The sequence below is a fragment of the Peromyscus maniculatus genome, chromosome 7, assembly GCF_049852395.1.
Source record: "Peromyscus maniculatus bairdii isolate BWxNUB_F1_BW_parent chromosome 7, HU_Pman_BW_mat_3.1, whole genome shotgun sequence".
Classification (NCBI taxonomy): Eukaryota; Metazoa; Chordata; class Mammalia; order Rodentia; family Cricetidae; genus Peromyscus; species Peromyscus maniculatus.
Genome location: NC_134858.1, coordinates 112,202,276 through 112,223,974, shown reverse-complemented (window position 1 = coordinate 112,223,974; position 21,699 = coordinate 112,202,276). Strand labels below are relative to the sequence as shown.

Sequence of the window (21,699 nt, the reverse complement as noted above, 5' to 3'; positions counted from 1 at the left end):
CCAAGCGGCCTCGCATCGATCCCGGGTCTAAGGTCCGGTTGGATCACAATTACGGCCTCCCTCCCCCATCCGCCTGGCTGTCTGAGTCCCGGAGCCGCCACGTCCCTAGAGGCCCGGGTTTCCTTAAGAGGCCCTGCTGCCAGTCCGGCCAGGTGGGAGGAAGCAGGTCTGAGCTCCGTGGCCCTAGGTGGGCGGAGCCTGGTTGTGGCCGGAGAGAGGAGGGGTGCGACTAGGAGGTGCCGCTCACTCTTAGCGTTCCCTTTGCGCGTCCCTGCACCCCTGCGAGCTCTCAGTCCCCGGGCGACAGGTGCAATGGCCGCGCGGCGGCGCCCCCGCGGGGAGGTCCCCGAGTGCCCGCCCCCCACCGCCCCGTCTACGCCCCTCCCCTCTCCTCCCCTCCCCCGCCTCCCGCAGCCACCGGTTGCCAGCGATCCCGCTGCCGGGTCCCCGCGGAGCTCCGGAGCGCGCGCGCCGACGAGTGGGGACACTCGCGGGCCTGACCCCGGGAGACCACCCCGGCGCGCCCGCCACCCGCCGGCCGCGATTCCCTGTCCCTGGCCGGCGACCCTGGGCCCAGGGAGCTCGCTGGGTGGGGGTAGGGTCCCCGGGGACCCGGACCAGCTCCGGGCGCGACGATGGAAGAATCGCAGCGCGCGCGCTCGCACACGGTCACCACCACCGCCAGCTCCTTCGCCGAGAACTTCTCCACCACCAGCAGCAGCTTCGCCTACGACCGAGAGTTCCTCCGCACCGTGCCGGGACTCCTGATTGTGGCCGAGATCGTGAGTGTCGGACCGGGTCGGGCCGTGGGAGGCAGGTGGACCCGGCTAGCTCGCGCGCCTCCAGCTCCGCCCACCGAGCTGGCTCCGGTCTTCCCGCGGGCTCCGGGAACGCTCTTGAGCTCAGCCTCGATGTCTTTGTAAAGTGCAAAACTCACATCCATGTTCTTGCGCCTTGCACTCTCTTGGGCACCGACGGTCGTGACCCTCAGGATGTCTGCTGTGGGAGGCTTCCCAGCTTGCTGTTTTCTTTCGAGGATGGTGGCCTATCCCGGGAGCTGGAGACTCAGTGGGCTTTTATTGATCTTGGGTGTCTGGGATACCTAGGGCCTCCCTCACCTGATGTACACGTGCATGGGTCCCTGACCCCTCCACAGTGCTGGGTTGCAACCCAGAGCCTCACGTGCTAGGCCGATGCTCTACCACTGAACCGCACCCCCAGCTCTAAAAATTTCCCTAATGTTAGTTATAAAGGGGGAAAAAATCATTTTCGTGATTATCCTCCTGTAGTCAGATGGAGATGAGTCAAGAAAATTTCCCTGAACAAATTCCGAGAACCCCAGCCTCTTTGAGAACCTAAGGGCTGCTGTACCTTACCGGAGCACATCCTGGTGGGGGCTGGGCACGTGCCTGGGAGGGGGCAGGGCTTGCGCATTCTCTCCCTTGGAAGCCGGGCCTTCCGCCTGGAGTTGCGTTGACAACGAGTGGCGGCCACTGTCTATTGTCTTCGCCCTCTGCCAGGGAGGGTGTCAAGTCCTGAAGAAGCGTCCCTGCAACGCTCCCTTGTGACGGTGGCTGCAAGGACGCTCCTTTTACACGTGAGGAAACCGAGGCCCAGAGAAGGGGAGGAGTAAAGCTTCCCCGTGGGTGGTGGAGCTGAGATTCAAATCCATGCCTGCCCTTTTCTTGGTCTCTGCTCTTACCTGCTAAGGAGATTCGACTACACTGTCTAACAGGGGTCCCCCTTCTGTGGAGTTGAAATCTAGCCCCTATGAAAGCGGGGGGTGCGGGGGAGGCGGGGGCGGTGATCGTGGTGTCGAGTGGCTGAGGACTTGGGTGGACCCTCTGAGAAGCCTTCAGCAACACCTGAATGGATCCTGGGAGCTTGCTGGCGCCACAGTCTCAGATCCCAAACTCAGTGAGTCCGTTTCCCAGTGGTCCCCTTGCACGGAAAGTTGGGAAAGTGTTGGCTTAGCTCATTTCCCGAGTGGCTGGCCCAGCCAGCCCTGAGGATATCTGCAGCCGTAAGAAATAGCCGAAAGTATTGGAGTCGCCGCGCAAGACCTGGCGTTCAAGAGCTCCACAAATATTTGCTGTGTGAGTGAAGGAGTTGGCAAGCTCTCCTGCTTCTGCAGAGCAAACAGACGCTCAAGGGACGGAGCTGGGGCTTCTGGCGGTGGGCCTGGACCACCACCACTTCCTGGTTTCCCATTTACAACCCACGTGCTCCTGTTGCATACTTTTTCAGAAAATATAAGAGCAAAAGAAGAAACATAAAGGACCAGTCATCCCAACACTAGAAATAACTGCTGTTGATGAGTTGCCAGGGGTCTCTAGATTGCGATGAGCTTTTTGAGAAAGATGGGAACCCTTGTAAATAGAACCGTCCTCAGTATGTGTGTGCATGGGCATGTGTGGGGATGCTCGCTCATCTCGGCACTTGTGGAGGCCGAGGAGTGACACGGAAGTGTCTTCCTCTATTCCCCTCCTTTATTGGGCTGGGGGTGCGTGTGGAGGCCAGAAGACATGACAGTCGATTCTCTCCTCTATGTGGGTCCTTGGATTGAAAGCAAATTGTCGGGCTTGGTGGCAAATGCCTTTGTCCACGGAGCCCTCTTACCAGCCCTCCACCTTCTTTTCTGAGACAGAATCTCTCACTGAACTGGGACATTGGTGAGCCTTTGGGATCCAAACCCTGAACACTGGCGTTATAGGTGCATACCACCACACCCAGATTTTTCATGGGTGCTGGGGATCCAAACTCAGGTCCTTATATTTGGGCAGCAGGCTCTTTATCCACTGAGCCATCTCCCCAATCAGTACCTGCCTTTGTTGAACAGAGCTAACTGTGCCTGTTTTAAAAGTCAAATAACCCTTGAGCTAGGGGATGGCACACGCCTTTAATCCCAGCACTTGGGAGGCAGAGGCAAAGGCAGGTGGATCTCTGAGTTCAAAGCCAGCCTGCTCTACAGGAGTTCCAGGACAGCTGGGACTACACAGAGAAACCCTGACTCAAAAAAATCAAAATAAATAAATAAATAAATATGAAATAATAGAGAGCAAACCCCATTTCCCAGCATCTGTCATTCAAATTGCTTGTCTGGCCTCTTGGGGAGGAGGGAGTGGCCTGGCCGCTCAACCTGACACTCAAGGCTGTGTCATGGTAACTCTTATGTTGAAACCAAATTATAGGGGTTTCTTTCCTTTTACAGTTTTATTACAAGCTAGTAACAGCCTGGCTACTTGACCTGCGAATTGTAGGATGCTGCAATCTTGTAACTATTACAAGCACTTGAAACAGAATCAAGGTGATTGCAACAATCTCAGCTAATTGAATCCTTCCTATTATTGGTGGCTTTCAAATGAATTATGGCATCCATGTCATAACGTTAAGTCCCCTTTATTTCCTGCGCTGTCACAAGCAAACTTGGCTGAGGAAGCACAGACTGGGTGGACTCAGGGCCAGGGACTAAGGCACCATCTTGTCAGCTCCTGAGCAATTTCCACTTCACAGAGGTCTTTGCGGAAAAAATCAGAGGAAAAAGAAACTCTGAAAGGATGAACTACTGCTCCCCACGGTGGTTCTTCCCAGGCACGGTGCCCCTCATCTGTAAGTGGGGAGCATCTTGAAGTGTGATTGCTATAATGCAGGGGATTCTACTGCTTGGCTAGTGCCCCACGCAGGCTAGGGATGCCAAACATCTTGAAATGTGTGGGATAGTTCCAGCACAAAGACCTGCTGTGGGCCTACTTTCGTGGGTAAGCACTCTTGGTGAACCATTATTTACCTCTTAGGGTATGTTCTGGAATTTCTTAAGAGTACGCTACTTATCCATAATTTTTAGAAAATGTAGCCCCATCGACAACTCTTGCTGGGGCCCTGGTGGTTAATGGGTTGTCCGCTTGACAGGAATTAATCACCTGGGAGACAGGCCTCTGTGCTTGTCTGTGAGGAAGTTTCTAGATTGGGTTAATGGTGATGGTAAAACTACCCCTGACTGTAGCAGTAGCCTCCCAGGGGTGGGACCCCTGACTGAATGAAACAGAGAAAGTGAGCTGAGCACTAGCATGCACTCCCTGCTTCCTGACTATGGACACATTTGCTCCCTCTTATTCTCTTTTCCTTTCTTCCTTCCTTCCTTCCTTCCTTCCTTCCTTCCTTCCTTCCTTCCTTCCTTCCTTCCTTCCTTCCTTCCTTCCTTCCTTTCTTTCTTTCTTTCTTTCTTTCTTTCTTTCTTTCTTTCTTTCTTTTCTTCATTCACTTATTCCCCCCAGCTTTTTTATTTTCCTTGTTTTGTGAGACAGGGTCTCACCATGTAGCCCTGGCTACACTGAAACTCACTATGTTGACCAGGCTTGCCTAGAAATACAAGAGATCCACCTGTGCCTGCCTTGTGAGTTTTGGGATTGGGATTAAAGGCATGTGTCCCCCTTACGCTATTCCATTTTTTTAAAAAGCATCCGTTATTATATAATTTCTACCTCCCTGACCAACTTACTTTTGTCTTTTTAAAAAATATTTATTTATTTTATGTGCATGGGTGTTCTGCCTGCATGGGTATTTAGATACCACATGTGTGCCTGGTGCCTGAGGAAGCCAAAACAGAGTTAAGTCCCCTGGAACTGGAGTTATAGATAGTTGTGAGTGGCCGTGTGGATGCAAGAGCAGCCTTGCTCCTAATTAACCCCTTAACCAACTCTCTAGGCCCTGCTTACTTCATTCTTTATGATCACATACTGTCCCAGAACCATCCAGGCTCCTGCTGTTGTAAATGTGCTTGTTTCCTTCTTCAAACAACATTTTTGTTTGTTTTTTGAGACAGGGTTACTCTGTATAGCCTTGGCTGTCCTGGAACTCACTCTGTAAATCAGGCTGTCCTTGAACCCTCAGAGATCCGCCTGCCTCTGCCTCTGCTCCCTAGTGCTGGAATTAAAGATGTGCACCACCACTGCCTGGCTTTGAGCAACATTTTAACAACCATCCTTAAAGCTAAATGAATCTTTTTGGCCAGGTGGTGGTGCACGCCTTTGATCCCAGCCCTTGGGAGGCAGAGGTAGGCAGATCTCTGAGTCTAGGGCAGCCTGGTCTATAGAGCAAGTTCCAGGAAAGAATCTGGGTCATTTTACTCTTAGAGTACTTAGAATCCATTTTAAAGGATGAGGCCATGGTGGTCATGCGCTTCATAAGGGGTGCCTGTGGGAGCAGGGGTAAGGGGTTATTGACTTACTGAGGAGTAGGCCTCCCCTCCCCAGCACCTGTGGCTCTTTAGGGAGGGATGGGGTCTTGGGCAGGTCTCAAGCAAGTAGCCACAGCTGCTGTGAGTTTGTGGGTCCAGCAGTCGTGTTGCATATCCCCATCCTTGGGCTCTTACTTCCTGCCCCTCCTCCTATACCTGAGCCTTAGAAGGGGTGATACAGACGTGCCACGTAGGGTAAAGCATTCAACTAGTCACTTAGTCACGGCACTCTGACCAGTTATGAGTCTCTGCATTAACCACCACTCACTGCAAACAGAAGGCTCCCGGGCCCAGGCTGAGGGCAGCACTAATCTGTGGGTACAAACAGAAATATTTAGAAAGTATGATACCATGTCCATTTAGCAAAATAACGATAGTGTCCCCCCTGGGGAGGAGCGGGAGGGGTTATGTCCTCCCTGGCCATGATTTTGTGACCAGGTTTAGCTTTACTGAGATCTAACTCATTTGTAAAGTTGACCTTTTATAAGGTGTACAATTCAGGGGACCATAGATGATTATAGGTTTGGACACATTGTCCCCATTAGCTAATTGGAACTTTACCTCATTAAAGAGCATTGTACCTGCTGGCAGTCACTCCCCATTCTTGCCATTTGTCTGCCTGGGGGAATCATTAACCTACTTTCCTTCTTGGTGGGTTTGCCTGCTCTGCACATGACGGATAAATGGAGCCCTTACTCTTCAAAGGCTGCCATTGAGCGTCATGCTTCCAAGAATCATCCATGCAGTCCACAAAATGCTTGTTTCATAAGCATGAGGGTCTGAGTTCAAATCCCCAGCACCCCGTAAAAAGCTGGGTGAGGTGGCACGCACCTGTAACCCCAGTGCTAGGGGGTGGAGACAAGTGGATCGACAAGCTTACTGGCCAGCTGATGAGCTCCAGGTCCAATGAGAGACCCTGTCTCAAAAAAAAAAAAAAAAAAAAATAGGGTGTAGAGCAATGGAGGAGGACATCTGAAATCATCCTCTGGCTTCTACATGTGTACCCATGGGCATGTGTACATGCACAAACATGCATACTACACACACACATACACACCAACAGATATCAAGCTACACCCATTCTGTGGAGTGTCTGAGTATTTTATTATTTCTGTAGTCAAATGCTGCTCCACCCATTGATGTGTACATGATTTGGTTTATGCATTCACCAGTTGGCAGACATTTGAGCTGCTCCTATATTTTAACCATTATGAATATGACAGTAAACCTTAATGGACAAACTTCTGTAAAAGACAAGGTTTTGTTGTTTGTTTTGCTTATTCTTTGGGGCATTTAGCTAAAGAAATGGAATCACATGAGGTGACTCGGATTAATGTCTTGAGACTCAGTAGACTGTTTCCAAAGCTGCTGGGTTGCCTGCTGTCCATCCAGGCTATGAGGCTTTCGTTGCTCACCAAGGGCATTCTTTCATTCTAGTCATCTTGCTGGGTGTGAAGCGTTCCACCATTGTGGGTTTGGTTTGCTTTTCCCTGCAGACCAAACTCCCTGAGCAATCTTTCTGTGTCTTTTTGTCGTGTGTGTGTGTGTGTGTGTGTGTGTGTGTGTGTGTGTGTGTATGGTTTTTTGAGAAATGTCTATTTAAATCCTTTGCTAATTTAAAAATTAATTTGTATGTGTGTTTGTGTGCACATATGTGGATGTGCATGTCGTTGTGGGGGGTGAACATGCCATGAGTGTGTACAACTTCTAATGTCCTCCTGGTTTGGAAACAGGGTCCCTCTTTGGCCTGGAGCTTGCATAACAGGCTAGCCTGATGGCCACTGATGCCCAGGAATCCTCCAATCTCTGCCTCCCCAGCCCTGGGATTATAAGCAAGCATTACCACAGTAGGCTCCCCCCCCCCCAAAAAAAAATATAAATCCCTATAGCAAATGCCTTTAATCCCAGCAGAGGCAGGCAGATCTCTGTGAGTTCGAGGCCAGCCTGGTCTACAAGTGAGTTGCAGGACAGCCAGGGCTGTTACACAGAGAAACCCTGTCTGAGTGCTTACAAAGTAAGCGTTTTACCGACTTGATCTGTTTCCCCAGACCTGGTTTGCTTTTTATCCTGAGTTCTCTCTGTAAGCTGCTATAAATTCCTCAACAGCTCCACACCTTGAAAACCTTTCTCCCATGCTATGAGTTGATATTGTTTTTGTTTTGTTTTTCACTTTTCTTGATAGTGTTCTTTAACATACATGCACTGCTTATTGGGATGAAATCCAGTTTTTCCTTCTTTTATTCTTACAGGTTTAGTTCTTTTTATTTTATGTGTATGAGTGTTTTGTGTATGTATGTGTGTGCACCATGTCTGTGCATGGTGCCTGCAGAGGTCAGAAGAAGGTGCAGAGCCCCTGGAAGTGGAGTTACAGGTGGTTTGAGCCACCTTGTGGGTGCTGGGAACTGAACCTGGATCCTCTGCAAGAGCAGCCAGTGCTGGTAACTACCGAGCCATCTCTCCAGCCCCCAGGTTTTCATTTTGTTGTATGTGCATTTTGTCATTTCCAGGAAATCTTTACCTAATTAAGTCATAGGCATTCACTGCTGTGTGTTCATTCCGAATTCGTTTTATGCTTTTTTTATGGTTAAGATTTCACTTCAGAGCCAGGCAGTGTAGTGTTGGCACACGCCTTTAATCCCAGCACTCGAGAGGCAGAGCCAGGCAGATCTCTGTGAGTTCGAGGCCAGCCTGGGCTACCAAGTGAGCTCCAGGACAAGCACCAAAACTACACAGAGAAACCCTATCCCGGGGTGGGGTGGGGGGGGGTACCAGTTATTTCACTTCAGTCTTTTACATACACCTGTCCAGTTGTCCCAGCACTTGTTGACAAGCTGCCTACCTAGGCATAGACTCAGCATCTCTAATGTGAACTGTGCTTCGTGGCGGGGGCACATATTTGTTTATTAGTGACAGTGCCTCTTGTATCGCAGGCTGGCTTCAGCTCACCTTGTAGCAATGATGATTCGGCTCCCGATTGCTGGGATTACCGGCATGTACCACCACACCTGATTCACATGATGCTGTGGACTGAACCTCAGTATGCTAGGCAAACAATCTACCAACAGAGCTACACCTCCAGCCCTTGGTTTTTGAGATGAAGTCTCCTTGTGTAGCCCAGGCTTCAGCTGTCCATCTTAGCCTCAGCCTCCCAAGTGCTAGGATTCCAACCACCACACCTAGCAGGATCATAACATTAAAGAATCTCCCCCGCCCCAGACAGGTTTCTCTATCTAACAGCTCTAGCTATTCTGGAATTCACTCTGTAACAGGCTGGCCTTGAACTCACAGAGATCCACCTGCCTCTTCCTCCTGAGTGCTGGGATCACAGGTGTGCACCACCACTGTCCTGCTAAGAATCTAAAAGGTTAAAAACTAGAGTAAGAAACTGAGAGACCTGCTTATTTTACCACGCTGAGTTTATTTAGACTTTGTAAAAGATTAATAGAATGATCTAGCTACGGTTGTGAATGATTCGACTTTGCAGTCCAGTGGAAAGATTACATCAACTTCAGTCCTGTAAGGCTTGAGCCAAAGAAACCCTGAAAAACCTCGGGGTGGTTGATTTTCCAGTGGTCTGAGCTTAATGACCTGTGCTGAGAAACAACCTTGTTTCTTATCTCACCCGCTCTTTCCTTCCCATATCCCAAATCTAATTATAAGAAGTTCCGTCTTAGGGGGGACAGTAATTCAGAAGAAAGATAGCTGTATTTATTTAAAAATCTGCCTTGTTTCTAGAAACATCTGGAGGCAGCACAGAATTTTTGAAATTATGGCTTTAAAGGCTGCAACATGAGATCTCTATCGGTGTCTGAGATCGCTGTAGAGAATAAGTCTCGACCGGAAGTACTAGCCTTGAGCATGCTTGAAGGGGCCCCTAGAAGCTGACGCTCTTGGGTGGCCATCACTGTGGCTGCAGTCAAGAGGGGGAATGCTGGTCTTACAGTCCTCGGGCCCAGGTTTGCCTTAGAGGGAGACAGCCCGTGGCTCTGTTTTCTGTCTCACCGGCAACGCATTCCCTTAGAGTTGGAGGTGTTTGAGGATGTCTACAATAGCTATGTTGAATAGTTGGGGGTGGGGGGGAGCCAGGGGCAGGGGAATGTGGCTCAGAGAGCTTGCTGTGCAAGCTTGAGGATGAGTTCAAATCCCCAGTGTCTGCATTTGGGCGGGGGGGGGGGGGGGGGGGGGGTTGAGACAGGGTTTCTCTGTGTAGTTTTGGTGCCTTTCCTGGATCTCACTCTGCAGACCAGGCTGGCCTCGAACTCACAGAGATTCACCTGACTCTGCCTCCCGCGTGCTGGGATTAAAGGCGTGCGCCGCCGCCGCCGCCGCCGCCGCCGCCGCCGCCGCCGCCGCCACCACCACCACCACCACCACCACCCGGCTCCCCACTGTCTGTGTAAAGAGCTGGCACCTGAGCCAGGCAGTGGTGGCTCACACCTTTAATGCCAGCACTTGGGAGGCAGAGGTGGGCGGATACAGTGAGTTCGAGGCCAGTCTGGTCTACAGAGTGAGTTCCGTGACAGCCAGGACTGTTACACAGAGAAACCCTGTCTCGAAAAACAACAAAGAGCTGACCCCTGTAACCCCAGACGGTAGGGCTATAGTGGGGTAGAGACAGGACCCTGTACCCTGGCCTCAGGGCCCATCCCTGAGTGCATGTGCATGCAGACAGCACACTCCCCCTCCCCAACTTAGATCTAAGGGCCTTTAGCCTTGCTAGGACTTCCCGGTGGGTTTCCTTTTCTTTCTTATTCCACATCAAGACCTAATGTTTATACTGCCTGGGTAGCTATTGCTGGATTTTTTTTTTTTTTTTAATTTCTATTATGTGATTACATTGAACTGAGAAAAGATGGGAGACCAGGTGGTAGTCTGGGTAACGGCTCAGGTAGGAGTTACCAATTGTGTTTCCTGTTCCCACTTCCCAGAGCACTTGGGGATTGGCTGCTGTGGTTAATTCCCAGACTTGGGCAAGTACGAAGTAGGGTGGTGTCTTTTCCCAGGCTCTCAGAGCAAGATTACCCCCACCCTCCTGCCTTTCTACTTCTTGAGACAGATTTCATGTAGCATACGTAGGCTGGCCTTGAACACCTCATCTTCCCTCCTTCACCTCCCAAATTCTGGGATATACAACATCTGGCTCGATGCCTCCTCCTTTTACCTGTTCAACTGGAATATCATAAAGCATTAAAACACACACACACACACACACACACACACACACACACACACACACATCAGTATGGGGGCGGGGCTGTGGGATGGCGCAGTAGGGAAAGGTACTTGCTGCCTGTCTTAGGGTTACTAATGCTGTGATAAACACCATGACCAAAGCAACTTGGGGAGGAAAAGGTTTATTTGGCTTACACTTCCACATCACAGTTCTTCACTGAAGGAAGTCAAGACAGGAACTGTAGCATGAATCTTAGTCTTATTAATAAAACAAACCCGGAGTCAAGTATTGGGGTGAAATGCTGAATGGTCAGAGAGAGAGAATAAGCCACAGCTAACCTCACCTGGCCAATTGCTCAGCTGATCTTGTTTCCTCAGACTGGAAGCCTCTGTGTCCTCATATCCGAATGGTTCTCAGCTGAACTGTGCTGCTCAAAAGCTAAAACCTTAACCAGCCAAATGCTTCTAGTTTCTGGTCTTCACGCCTTACATATCTTTCCTTTCTACCATCACTCCCTAGTATTAAAGGCTCGTTTTTTCTGGGATTAAAGGTGTGTGTTACCATGCCTGGCCATTTCCAGTGTGGCCTTGAACTCACAGAGATCCCAGATGGATTTCTACCTCTGGAATGCTAGGATTAAAGGTGTGAATGCCACCATTTTCTGGCCTTTGTATCTAGTTGCTGTTCTGTCTCTGACCCCAGATAAGTTTATTAGGGCGCACAATATTTTGGGGAACACAATACCACCACAAGGAACCTGGAGGGGCTGATGCAGAGGCCATGGAGAAATGCTGCTTACTGGCTTGCTGCACATGTCTTGCTCATCCAGCTTTCTTATAGAACCCAGGCATGGCAGCCATAATAGGCTGGGCCCTCCCACATCAATCACTAATTAAGAAAATGTCTTGCAGACTTGCCTATAGCAATGGAGGCATTTTCTTAATTGAGGCTCCCTCCTCTCAAATGACTATAGCATGTGTCAAGTTGATATTAAACTAGCCAGCACACTGCCCAAGTCTGTTGACCTAAGTCAACCTCTGGAAGCCACTAACAAGTGGAAGGAGGGTCTGGAGAGATGGAGAGATAGAGATGGCCATCAGTTAAGAGTGTTCAATGCTCTTTCAATGGACTTCTTCCCAGAATCCACATCTGGTTGCTCACAGCCAGCCAAAGCTACATAGTGAGACTCTGTCTCTAATATTAATAATAATAATAGTAAAATTAAAAATACGACAGTGTCACATCTTGAAGGTTGTCCTGCCCTCTCCCTGGGTGTAAATACACCCATGTGTTTGTTTGGGTTTTGTTTTGTTTTCTTTAAGCATTTTTAATCTGTATTCTGTAATGTTTGAAATAAACTTTTTAAGAAGGAATCCTCAAAAATAGACATGTTCGCACTTCCTAGTGGGTAGACTGGGGTTGTGTGCAGTGGGTGCCTCCCAGGGAAATGATGCTATGTATTGTATCCTTCTCAGTGCAGGGTGGTGAGACCAGCAGGGCGTCAGTGTCTGGTGATTAATGAGGGGCTGGGGATGTGGCTCAGCTGGTAGAGTACTTGCTTCACATGGGAAGTCCTGGGCTCCAGCCTCAGTACTGGGCGTGGTGGTGCAAATCTTTTTAATCCCAGTACTTGAAAGATGGAGGCAGGATTATCAGAGTTAAAGGTCATCCTTGTCTGCTTAGTAACTTTGAGCCCAGCCTAGGCTACATGAGATCTTGTCTCAAAAACAAAATAAAACAAAACAAAAACCTGAATGTGGCCTTTGTTTTCTGGGCAGAAAAGACACACGGATTGAGTCTTGGTCCTAGTCTAGGTATCGTTAAGATGACTCATTTTGAAATCTCAAGGACGATAGACTTGCATGGATACCTTCCCCTACAGTTGGTCGATTTCATTCATTACCATTTCCCACGTGGATAACTCAGCTGTTTTTCATTAACGTCTACAGCTCTGTCATAATCCATTTTATAACTGTTCTATGGTTGGCGCCTTCTCTGTGGTGACTGAGCAGCCACCCTTCAGGCTGATAATTTCCTGTCCTGTTCCTCGCTCTTTCTCTCTTCATCTGCTGGTTACCCTTGTCTATTCCAGGGGCTCCCCTAGCTACGGTGCATAATTAGTGCATAGGTTAGCCATAGTTTCGCCCAGTTCCTAAACAAAATGTTCCTCACAACTGCAAATGGGATAACACCTTCACAAGTCACCAGAGTCAGTTAACTCACAGGGAGGTGCCCCTGTAGAGTGGACCAGAGACATTTCACATCCTGTCCATCTGTAACCTTCCCCAAGGTGCTAGACCCCTAGAATGTAACAGCTCTGAGGTAGGGTGGAACAGTGGGATTAATTTCCTAATTTATGACTTCTTTCTTTTTTTTTTCTCTTTATGGCTTTATAGAAGATACCTTCACTGATGTGCTGAACTCAGAGACCCATTCTCTCTGAGGACCAGAGACCCTTACCCTCTAAACTTTATAAATGTGATGTTTCCTGTTCTGTTGGTTATTGAGGCCCCTACCTTCCCCACACCCCCTCTTACCCTACCTGCCCAGAGTGGCCCCTGTTACTAAAGAATGTTTCACCTGAGTGAATATTTCATCTGATTCCTGTTGAGCCCGGGAAGAACTTTTATCGCCTAACGCATTTCCGTTTAATCCATGTCCGCCTGGGGGAAGCGTCATCATCACCTTGTGCGGTAGCGCTTGAACCTTGCTCACGGCCCACGTGGCTGCTTTTCACCCCATGCTCTGACCCCCCAACTGCTTCAGTTTTCTGAAAATCTCTCTCTTCCTCATTCTTGGGAGATAACTACTCAGGTCACACAATCCTAAACTGACAGCTACTGTGTTTCACGTCAGGGTATCCAAGGGGTCTTCCTTCTGTCTTACTGGTTTTGTGGCTGATGTCCAAGTTGGCGGGCTGTTGGTTGTAAACTGGCATTTCTCTCTGGTTTAACGCCTTCAATTTTCATTTTTTTCCCTATGTTATTATAACCAGCAGCCTCACTACAATATGTCAAGCAGGGGGATTATTTATTTAACCTTAGATTTGATTTGGATTTTTCTCCCCTGTGTAACAGCCCTGGCTGTCCTGGCACTCACTACGCAGTCCAGGCTGGACTCAAACTCAGAGATCCTCCTGCCTCCTGAGTGTTAGGATCAAAGTCATGCAACACCACCACCCGGCCTCCATTTGGAGTGTCGATCCTTCTGTTGAAAAGACTCCTCCAGTGTCTCTATTTATTTCATTTAATTTTGGTCTTGCCCAAGCTGACCTTGAGCTAACTGTGTAGTCAAGGATGACTTCGAACTCTTGACTTTCCTGCCTCAGCCTCCAAGTTCTGGGATTGCCGGTGTGTGCTCTGGAGTCCAGTTCAGCTGGCTTCTCTTGGCCTGTTGGAATGCTGCCTTTCCTGTTGGCATCATGTCCCCCTGGAGCTAACTGCACCCGGTGTCTACTGTGTCTTCCATGTCACCATCGGGCCTTCCCCTCCTCCTCCTCCCCCTCGTCCCTCCCCTCATTTCTCCTTCCTGCTTCCTTCTTTTTCAAGATATTTCAAAGCCTTTTGTTTGGACAGGTGATGTTACCTAGGTGGTATGGATCTTGCTGTCCCTCAGTGGCTCAGTCCCAGTGTCCCCAAAGCGCCTGCATACACCTGTGAATTCCAGTGCCTTCCTCCCCTTCCCCTGCCCGAGCTCGCATGACCCTTGGCTGGTCCTAATGTTCACAAGAAGCTAACATATTTCATGGTTTTCATTTTATTTATGTGTGTGTGCAGTGTGTGTTTGAGTGCCCATGGAGGCCAGAAGACAGCATCAGATCTTTGGTGCTGAAGTTACAGGCAGTTGTGAGCCGTCCGATGTGGGTGCTGGGACGTACCCTCCCCCTAGAAGAGCATCACTCTCGGGCTGAGCCATCGCTCCGCCCCTGCAGGTTGGTTTCTGGTACCTCATCTCACCATTCCCACATAGTGAGCACTAGAGGATGAGCCTTCCTGTGTGTGTCCGTGTCCGTGCCCCCCCCCTCCCCCGCCACTCCTCTTCAGAGGAGATGCTGCGCTGGGTGAACTCATTTTGTGCGGCTCCCAGAAGAACTTTCTTAAGGAACTGAGGGCGACCTTTTCACCTGCTGGCATTATTTATGTGTTTACTCCCTGAATCAGTAGCTGGTGTCTCCATGGTGCTGCTTTCCAGTCCTGTGGTTAGAGAGAACTGTTTAATCTTGAAAAGAAGGCAGGGGTGAGCTGGAGATATAGCCTGGTTGGCAGTGCTTACCTGGCATGCACATAGCACTGGGTTCCTCGGCCTGGCATAAACCTGGCAGAGTGGTACACCCCAGCAATTCAGAGGCGGAGGCAGAAGGACTCCAAGTTCATTGTCATCCTTTGTCAATAATGATATTCCTTCAACATAATAATAATAATAATAATAATAATTTTTTTTTAAAGACCTGAGCGAGGGAGAGTAGAAAGGGACAGAATTTATCCTATTGATTCCGTTCTCTGGGAAATGGGCTGACGACTCTGGGCACTGCCTGGAGAAGCTGCCTTCTGTCCACTTGAGTGGACGGAAACTGGGTCCTTTGTCCCCAACACATGACTCTGATCCTATTGAATTCATTGCCAATCTAGAGAAATCAGATGTCAGATTTAGCTCTCCCTTTGGAAAATTGACCGAATGTACCATGCTGAACCTATAGTAATTATTTTGGACCTAGGAAGGACCTGCCCTCTGTACTTTTACCAGAGAGTTAGGCAAGCATCATGTCTGAGTGTTGAAAGAGGTTGGAGAAGTAGCCTAGACCTGGTTGAAACCTGTTTTTCTCTTGACAGTCACATGGCTTGGTGCCCGGGGCAGGTGGACGACTTACTGTGTCCGGGGTGCTGGGGATCAACCCCAGGGCTTCTGTGGTGTGTGCTACCGGCAACTTCTGGTTAGACTTCCTTTCTGCTCTTCGTAGGCACTGTGTGTGTACGGCACTTTGATTCTACTGCACTTGTGCGTTTGCTGAGTATTTGTGCAGAGGGACACACTTCCTGAAACTGTTGCCAACGTCCTTTCTAGTTCTCCACGGTGAGGTAGGTGGAGATGATGGAAATTTGACCATACTAGCTTAAATAAGATCAAAAAAGGGGGCTGGCATATTGTACAAGTTGCATGGGCCTGGCTTCATCATGGTGGGTCCTGCTTCCCTGTGGATTTCTCGGGAAGCTCTCTTTGTGATCTGGATGCTGCACACTATCTCAATTAATTCTATAGTTACATCTTGAGTTGGCGGGGAGGGGTTGTTTATTTTTTTGTTTTTTTGTTTATTTGTTTGTTTGTTTGTTTGTTTGAGACAGAATCTCATTGTATATTCCTGACTGGCCTGGGACTCATGTAGACCAAACTGGCCTTGAAGGAGGTCCCTGACTGACCTGGTTTGGTCACATGGCTGTTTCCTCTGCTGGAGGTAGATGACTCCCCATGCCTACGTCATCTGTTATTGGACGTGGGTAAACTCTCCCCATGTTTACTGAAGGGGAGGTCTGTGGGACTCCTGTTGGAGACACCCTGGTCCCATCTCAGAGAAGTGTGTGTGTGTGTGTGTGTGTGTGTGTGTGTGTGTGTGTGTGTGTGTGTGTTCCCTCTAAGCTGGGTGGGTATGGTATTAGAGTCCTGTAATCCCAACACTTGGTGGGTGGAGGAAGGAGGATCAAGAATGATGTCATCCTTGGTACATAGAGTTTTCAAGGCCAGCCTGGGCTACATGAGACCCTGGTTTGGTTTTATGTTTTAAAAAAGAGAGTAAGAAAGGGGTATTGAATAGACTTGTCATAATGGGCGGGGGTGGGGGGGGAGATAGGCTGACGTAGAAACCTAGGATGGTCAAATGAAATCAAAAGACAAAAGTGTTTTTCTCTGACTCTCTCCCTTCCCCTCTATCTCTGTCTCTGTTTCTCTCTCTTCCCCCCTCCCCCCCCCCCCACAGTTTGAGAATCAAAGTATCAGGGAGACTGCACTGGGTAACAAAGAAATAAAGGTAGGGACTCGTGGACTCTACTGGATTTTTTAAAAATTTTTATTTACTTTTATTTTATGTATGAGTGCTTTGCTTGCCAGCAGAAGGCATCAGATCCTATTATGGATGGTTATGAGCCACCATGTGGTTGCTGGGAATTGAACTCAGGACCTCTTAACCGCTGAGCCATCTCTCCAGCCCCTCTCCTGTATTTTTAACTGTTCCATTTGGTTATCTCTGTTCATTGGTTTGTTTGAGGCAGAGTCTCCTTGTGTAGCCCAGGCTGCCCCTCCATCTTGCAGGCTTCCCGCCTCATCAGGAAGTTGGGACCACAGCACACACACTGTACATGGCTCTCCTGTTTCTTCTGGGCCAGAAAGTAGTAGTTATCTTGAGATGGCTTCCATGTCTTTTCTGTGAAATGTCATTTGTAAACAAGGACGGCCTGGAAACACAGCCCCAGAGGGCATAACTACTTGTGTTTATTTGGCTGAATGAATTGTCCATGCCAAAAAGGAAAAGGCCTGTCAATTGTTTGAGGGGAAAGTTTTTGTTTTTTCCTGTCACTATTTTAGGAGCTCTCCGGTGTCTGGGCAGTTGGAGCAGGGAGATTCAATAGTGCCTTGTTCTCAAGACAGCAGGGGTGGATGCAGGCGAATCCTTTTTTTTTTTTTTTTTTTTTTTTTTTAGACATGATCATATTATATAGTCCTGGCTGTCCTGAAACTCACTCTGTAGACCAGGCTGGCCTCATACTCACAGAGATCTGCCTGCCTCTGCCTCTGAAGTGCTGGGATCAAAAACCTAGGCCACCATGCCTAAACCAGATGCAGATTTAATGTGGCTTTTTGTTGTGAGAACTGTTGAAACTGATCCTGCAAGCCATTTGGATGTCCTCAGAGGCCCTGGCTAATGTGGCTCTTTGTCCTCTGACCCAAGGGAAGAACAAACACAGATCCAGTGAGGAGGAGAAAGAACAGTCCTTGAATCTTGCTCCTGGTGAAGCGTTGGTTATATACCAGAGGTGGCCTAGTTTGAGGTCATACACTAAAGGTAAAATGCCATGAAGATCTGGCACATACAGAAATAGTAAATATACAAATGAGGCCATACTCTTAGCACTAGGTAGACTGAGGCAGGAGGATTGAGAGATTGAGGCGGCCTGCGATACACAGTGAAACCATGTCTCAAACAACAACAAATAATAATGATCAATAATAATAATACAAAAATGGTGAGGTTTACTTAAGCTTAAGGGTGCTCTGCCCATATCAGGTCTCTGGTTTGGATCTGAAGTACCATAGTTATATAAGATGTTTCTGTTAGGAGGAGCTAGGTGATTGTGTAGAAGGTCTCTCTATACCTTTTTTTTTTTTTTTTTTTTTTGCAACTTTTTATAAGTCTATACTTAATTCAAAAAAGGGAGGTTTGGGATTGGAGAGATGGCTCAGTGGTTAAGAACATGTACTGCTCTTGCAAAGGACCTGACTGAGTTCAGCTCCCATTCAAGGTAGTTCGAAACTGCCCGTCCCTCCCGAAGACCTGACACCTCTGGCCTCCTCAGATATCCACACTTGAAGGCTGGGCTACAGAGCTGGAGGCAATCCCAGTCATCCCTGCTGAATGGTGACTTTTTTTTTTTTTTAACCTCAGCACTTAACCATGATTGCAGCTGTGTGCGGATACACTTCCTGACAGGGATGTGTTTTGAGAAATGTGTCATTACACAGTTTTTGTCAGGTCAAGAACGTCGTAGATGATGCTACAGAAACCTAGTGTGTGTGTATATGATATGGTCTAAGGCCCCTAGGTCTGTGAGGAAAGCATCATGAGATGGTCAAGCCCAATGGAAACGATCCAGTCAAGACCTGTGACAAACGTAAGGTATTGATGCTACAGCCAACAGAACACAGAATGCTGTTTTACTTTTGTGTGTGTGTATCTGAGCATGTGAACATGTTGGGGGAGGGGGCTCCTGCTCCTGTGCACATATGCAGAGACCAGAAGATTACAGATATGGACCAGACACCCAGCTTCTTAATGGCTTCTGTGATTCAAACTCCAGTCCTGAGTGGCTTATGGCTCAGTCATACTGATAAGCCATCCCCCCAGCATACTGTTTTACAGTAAACTTCAGAAGCAGAAGAAGGTGTGTTGTATATGATACTGATGAAAAACATAGTATAGCAACTACATAAGCCACCTGGTTTACAGGTCAAGTGCATAGTGTACATGGTCCTGTTACCCCTCTTTGTGACTGGCAGGACGGCAGGTTGATTTACATAAGCATTACCATGCATTTCGCATCGCGCTTAGACATCACATCAGCCATGATGTCCTAGGCAAGCAGAATCTCTGCTGCAGTGTGACCCGGACCCCGGTCACACATGCCATCTTTTGTTGGCTAAGCTCGTTACACAGCACGTGATCGTATTTCCGCTTCACCTTCCTCCCCCATGAGCACATGGATTCCTTGAAAGCAGAAGCCATGTCTGTCTTTATTCCTTGCTCATCCCCCACTGCTGGCATGGTGTCTGATGCCCATGTTTTATAGTCCCGTGTTTGAGCGCTGCAGTAGTTGGGGGCTTGGGTGATGGGACCCCTCTGAGGCTGCTCTGTCATTGCTGCGGTGGGAACAATACCATCTCGTCGGGACATGTGAATATATTCATTTTAGTCGGTAATGTTCAGGGCCTGCTAGAGAGCGAGGGCTCCAGCTCCGAAGCCGACAGACCTTTCCTGTCGAGCAAGGGCCAGGTGACGCCATTCCTGGCTCTGCAAGCCGTGTGCTCTCTGCAAGCCGTGTGCTCTCTGCAAGCCGTGTGCTCTCTGCCAACAGTTGACCCACTTCTGCTGCTGCTTGAAAACAGCGACCACAATGTGGGTCACTTCATTATGAGATCCTTAAAAAGTTAATCTGTAAGAAATTTAAATCTGTAAAATTAAACATGAGCCAGGCACGGTGGCACACTGCCTTTAATCCCAACACGTGAGAGGTGGAGGCAGGAGGATCAGGAATTCAAGGTCATTGTCAGCAACATGTTTCGGATGAAGCCAGCTCATGCTACATGACGAGACCCTGTGTCAAAAACAAACTGATAAAACTGTATTTGACGACAACAGCAAAGTCAAATGTGGCCTTAAGGGTCACCGGTGATCCACTGCAACGGGCAGTACCCTTTGGGACCAGCCTCTTCTCCCCATTGCTGGCCACAGGTGCACGCAACCACTCTGGGAGCCAGGCATGGTGGTCCCTCTTTGTCCTCAGTTTCTCTTTGTGTACTTCGTCACTTGAAGTCAGCCATGGTCAGCACAAGGCAGGACATTTTGAGAAGGACTTGAGTACCTTTTATGAGAGTCTGCCACTGTGAGCGTTCGGCTCTATGACTGGTTATTGTTACGGTTTGAATGTCAAATGTTCCCCCATAGGCTCAAGTACATAAGCTCGCGGTGGGCGGTGTTTGGGGAGATTGTGGACCCTGAGGAGGTGAATCAGGCTGGCTGAAGTAGGCCACTGGTGTGCGGTGGGCTTGAGAGGTATAGCCTGGTCTACTTCCTTTTCCCTTTCTGCTTCTCATCCACCTCAGTGATGTGCCAAGCGGCAGTCTCCCACACCCAGGTCAGAACCCAGCCACAGGCCTCACCCCATTATGAAGCTGTAAGCTCCAATAAGGCCTTCCTTCCTCCCATGAGTCAGTCTTGTCACAGAGATGAACAAGTTGCTAACATAGTTACTGTTAATCTCTAACTGACCTGGTCTGTATATTTTGTTGCTCACAGATCCATGGTTCCAGTAGATCACTGGGGGGCTCTAGAGCATGTCATGAATAAAGAGTGTCTCTGGTGGGCATGTCAGATCTTACCACACATGGATCTGCACACTGACTTTCTCACTGTAGCCACCGCTGAGGACTAAGGAAACCCTGCCTGGATTTTTCTTTTTAAATTATTATGTGTATGTGTCTGTGTCTGTGTGTATGTGCACACATATGTGTTCATTCATGCATACAAGCACACACGAGCATGTGGAGGACAGAGGACAACTTTGGCAAATTAATCCTCTCTGCCATGTGGATCTCAGGGATCAGGCGCTTTACCTGCCGGGCCATCTCACTGGCCACTGGATTCACTGCTGTAAATTACCTTGTGGTTCAGACACTGTTTCTATCGGGGATTGTCACATGATCTTATCTGCCAACTTGATTGAATGGAGAGGCTCCAGGAGAGAGCATGTCTGTGAGGGTATTTCCAGAGAGGATCAGCTAAGGGGGAGGACTTCCTTGAGCGTGCACAGCAACTCCCGGTAGGCTAGTAGGCTCGGGCCCAGCGGGGATAAAGGGGAGGAAGCCCACAAACACGTGTTTGGACTTCCAGGCCACCAGGATACTAACTAACTCTGCTCCTTACATCCTCCCTATCACGGTGGATGGAAACCTTTGGAAGGCTGAGCCCAGCAAATCTTCTTCCTTTTACATCACCTCAGTTACCACAGCATGAACTGCCTGACTAACACAGGACGTAATGAAGTCTTCTCAGCTGGACTCCTTGCTGGAGAGCTTTCCCCAGGTGAACCTGTCTAATGCAGAGGCTGGGTAGATCCAGGCTCAGAAGCTCGGAGTCTGGCAGGGCTCTTGGCCCTGAAACGCCTGCCAACTACAAGTGGAGTTTTGTGTAGTGGGTTCACGTTACGAAGCCCTCTGCTCTGTTGTGGGGTAGCAGGTACATTCTCTGTCTGAGTCATTAGTACCAGCCCCACACCTTAGGGGGTTGCTTTTGGGACTAGATATAAAAGTATGTGACACCTAGTTAACATCTGTATGTGTGTGCAGGTCTGCATGCACATGTGTGCACATGGATACTAATTCAGAATATGGTTAAATTAGAACATTAAGGTCCTGGAAATTACGATCTGGTAAATAGGAAAATGCATCTTAATGTTTACAAGATGAATAGAATTGAAATACATATTTGGAACTCTATTCTTTAAATTAAAATGCAGCCGGGCGGTGGTGGCGTACGCCTTTAATCCCAGCACTCGGGAGGCAGAGGCAGGCGGATCTCTGTGAGTTCGAGGCCAGCCTGGGCTACCAAGTGAGTTCCAGGAAAAGGCGCAAAGCTACACAGAGAAACCCTGTCTCGAAAAACCAAAAATAAATAAATAAAAAAAATAAAATAAAATGCACACTGCTTTGTGTATTCCCCAACCTTATGAACATGATCAACCAAAGCCACGGTAAAGATTAGGCTAGAGAGATAACTTGAGAGGTAAAAGAACGTCCTGTCTGGCAGAAG

The 21,699-nt window shown here is 48.7% G+C and overlaps 1 protein-coding gene across 1 annotated transcript in view; it reads left to right on the top strand.

Annotated features, from left to right (window-relative positions):
• The first annotated feature begins 407 nt into the window (after positions 1–407).
• Cmtm8 (CKLF like MARVEL transmembrane domain containing 8) overlaps positions 408–21,699 on the top strand; it is a 56,630-nt gene continuing 35,338 nt past the window's right edge. Inside the window, exon 1 of the mRNA XM_006970256.4 lies at positions 408–782. Within this exon, the coding sequence (XP_006970318.1) occupies positions 636–782 (147 nt within the window). The 5' untranslated portion in view covers positions 408–635. The remainder of the gene's footprint in view (positions 783–21,699) is intronic.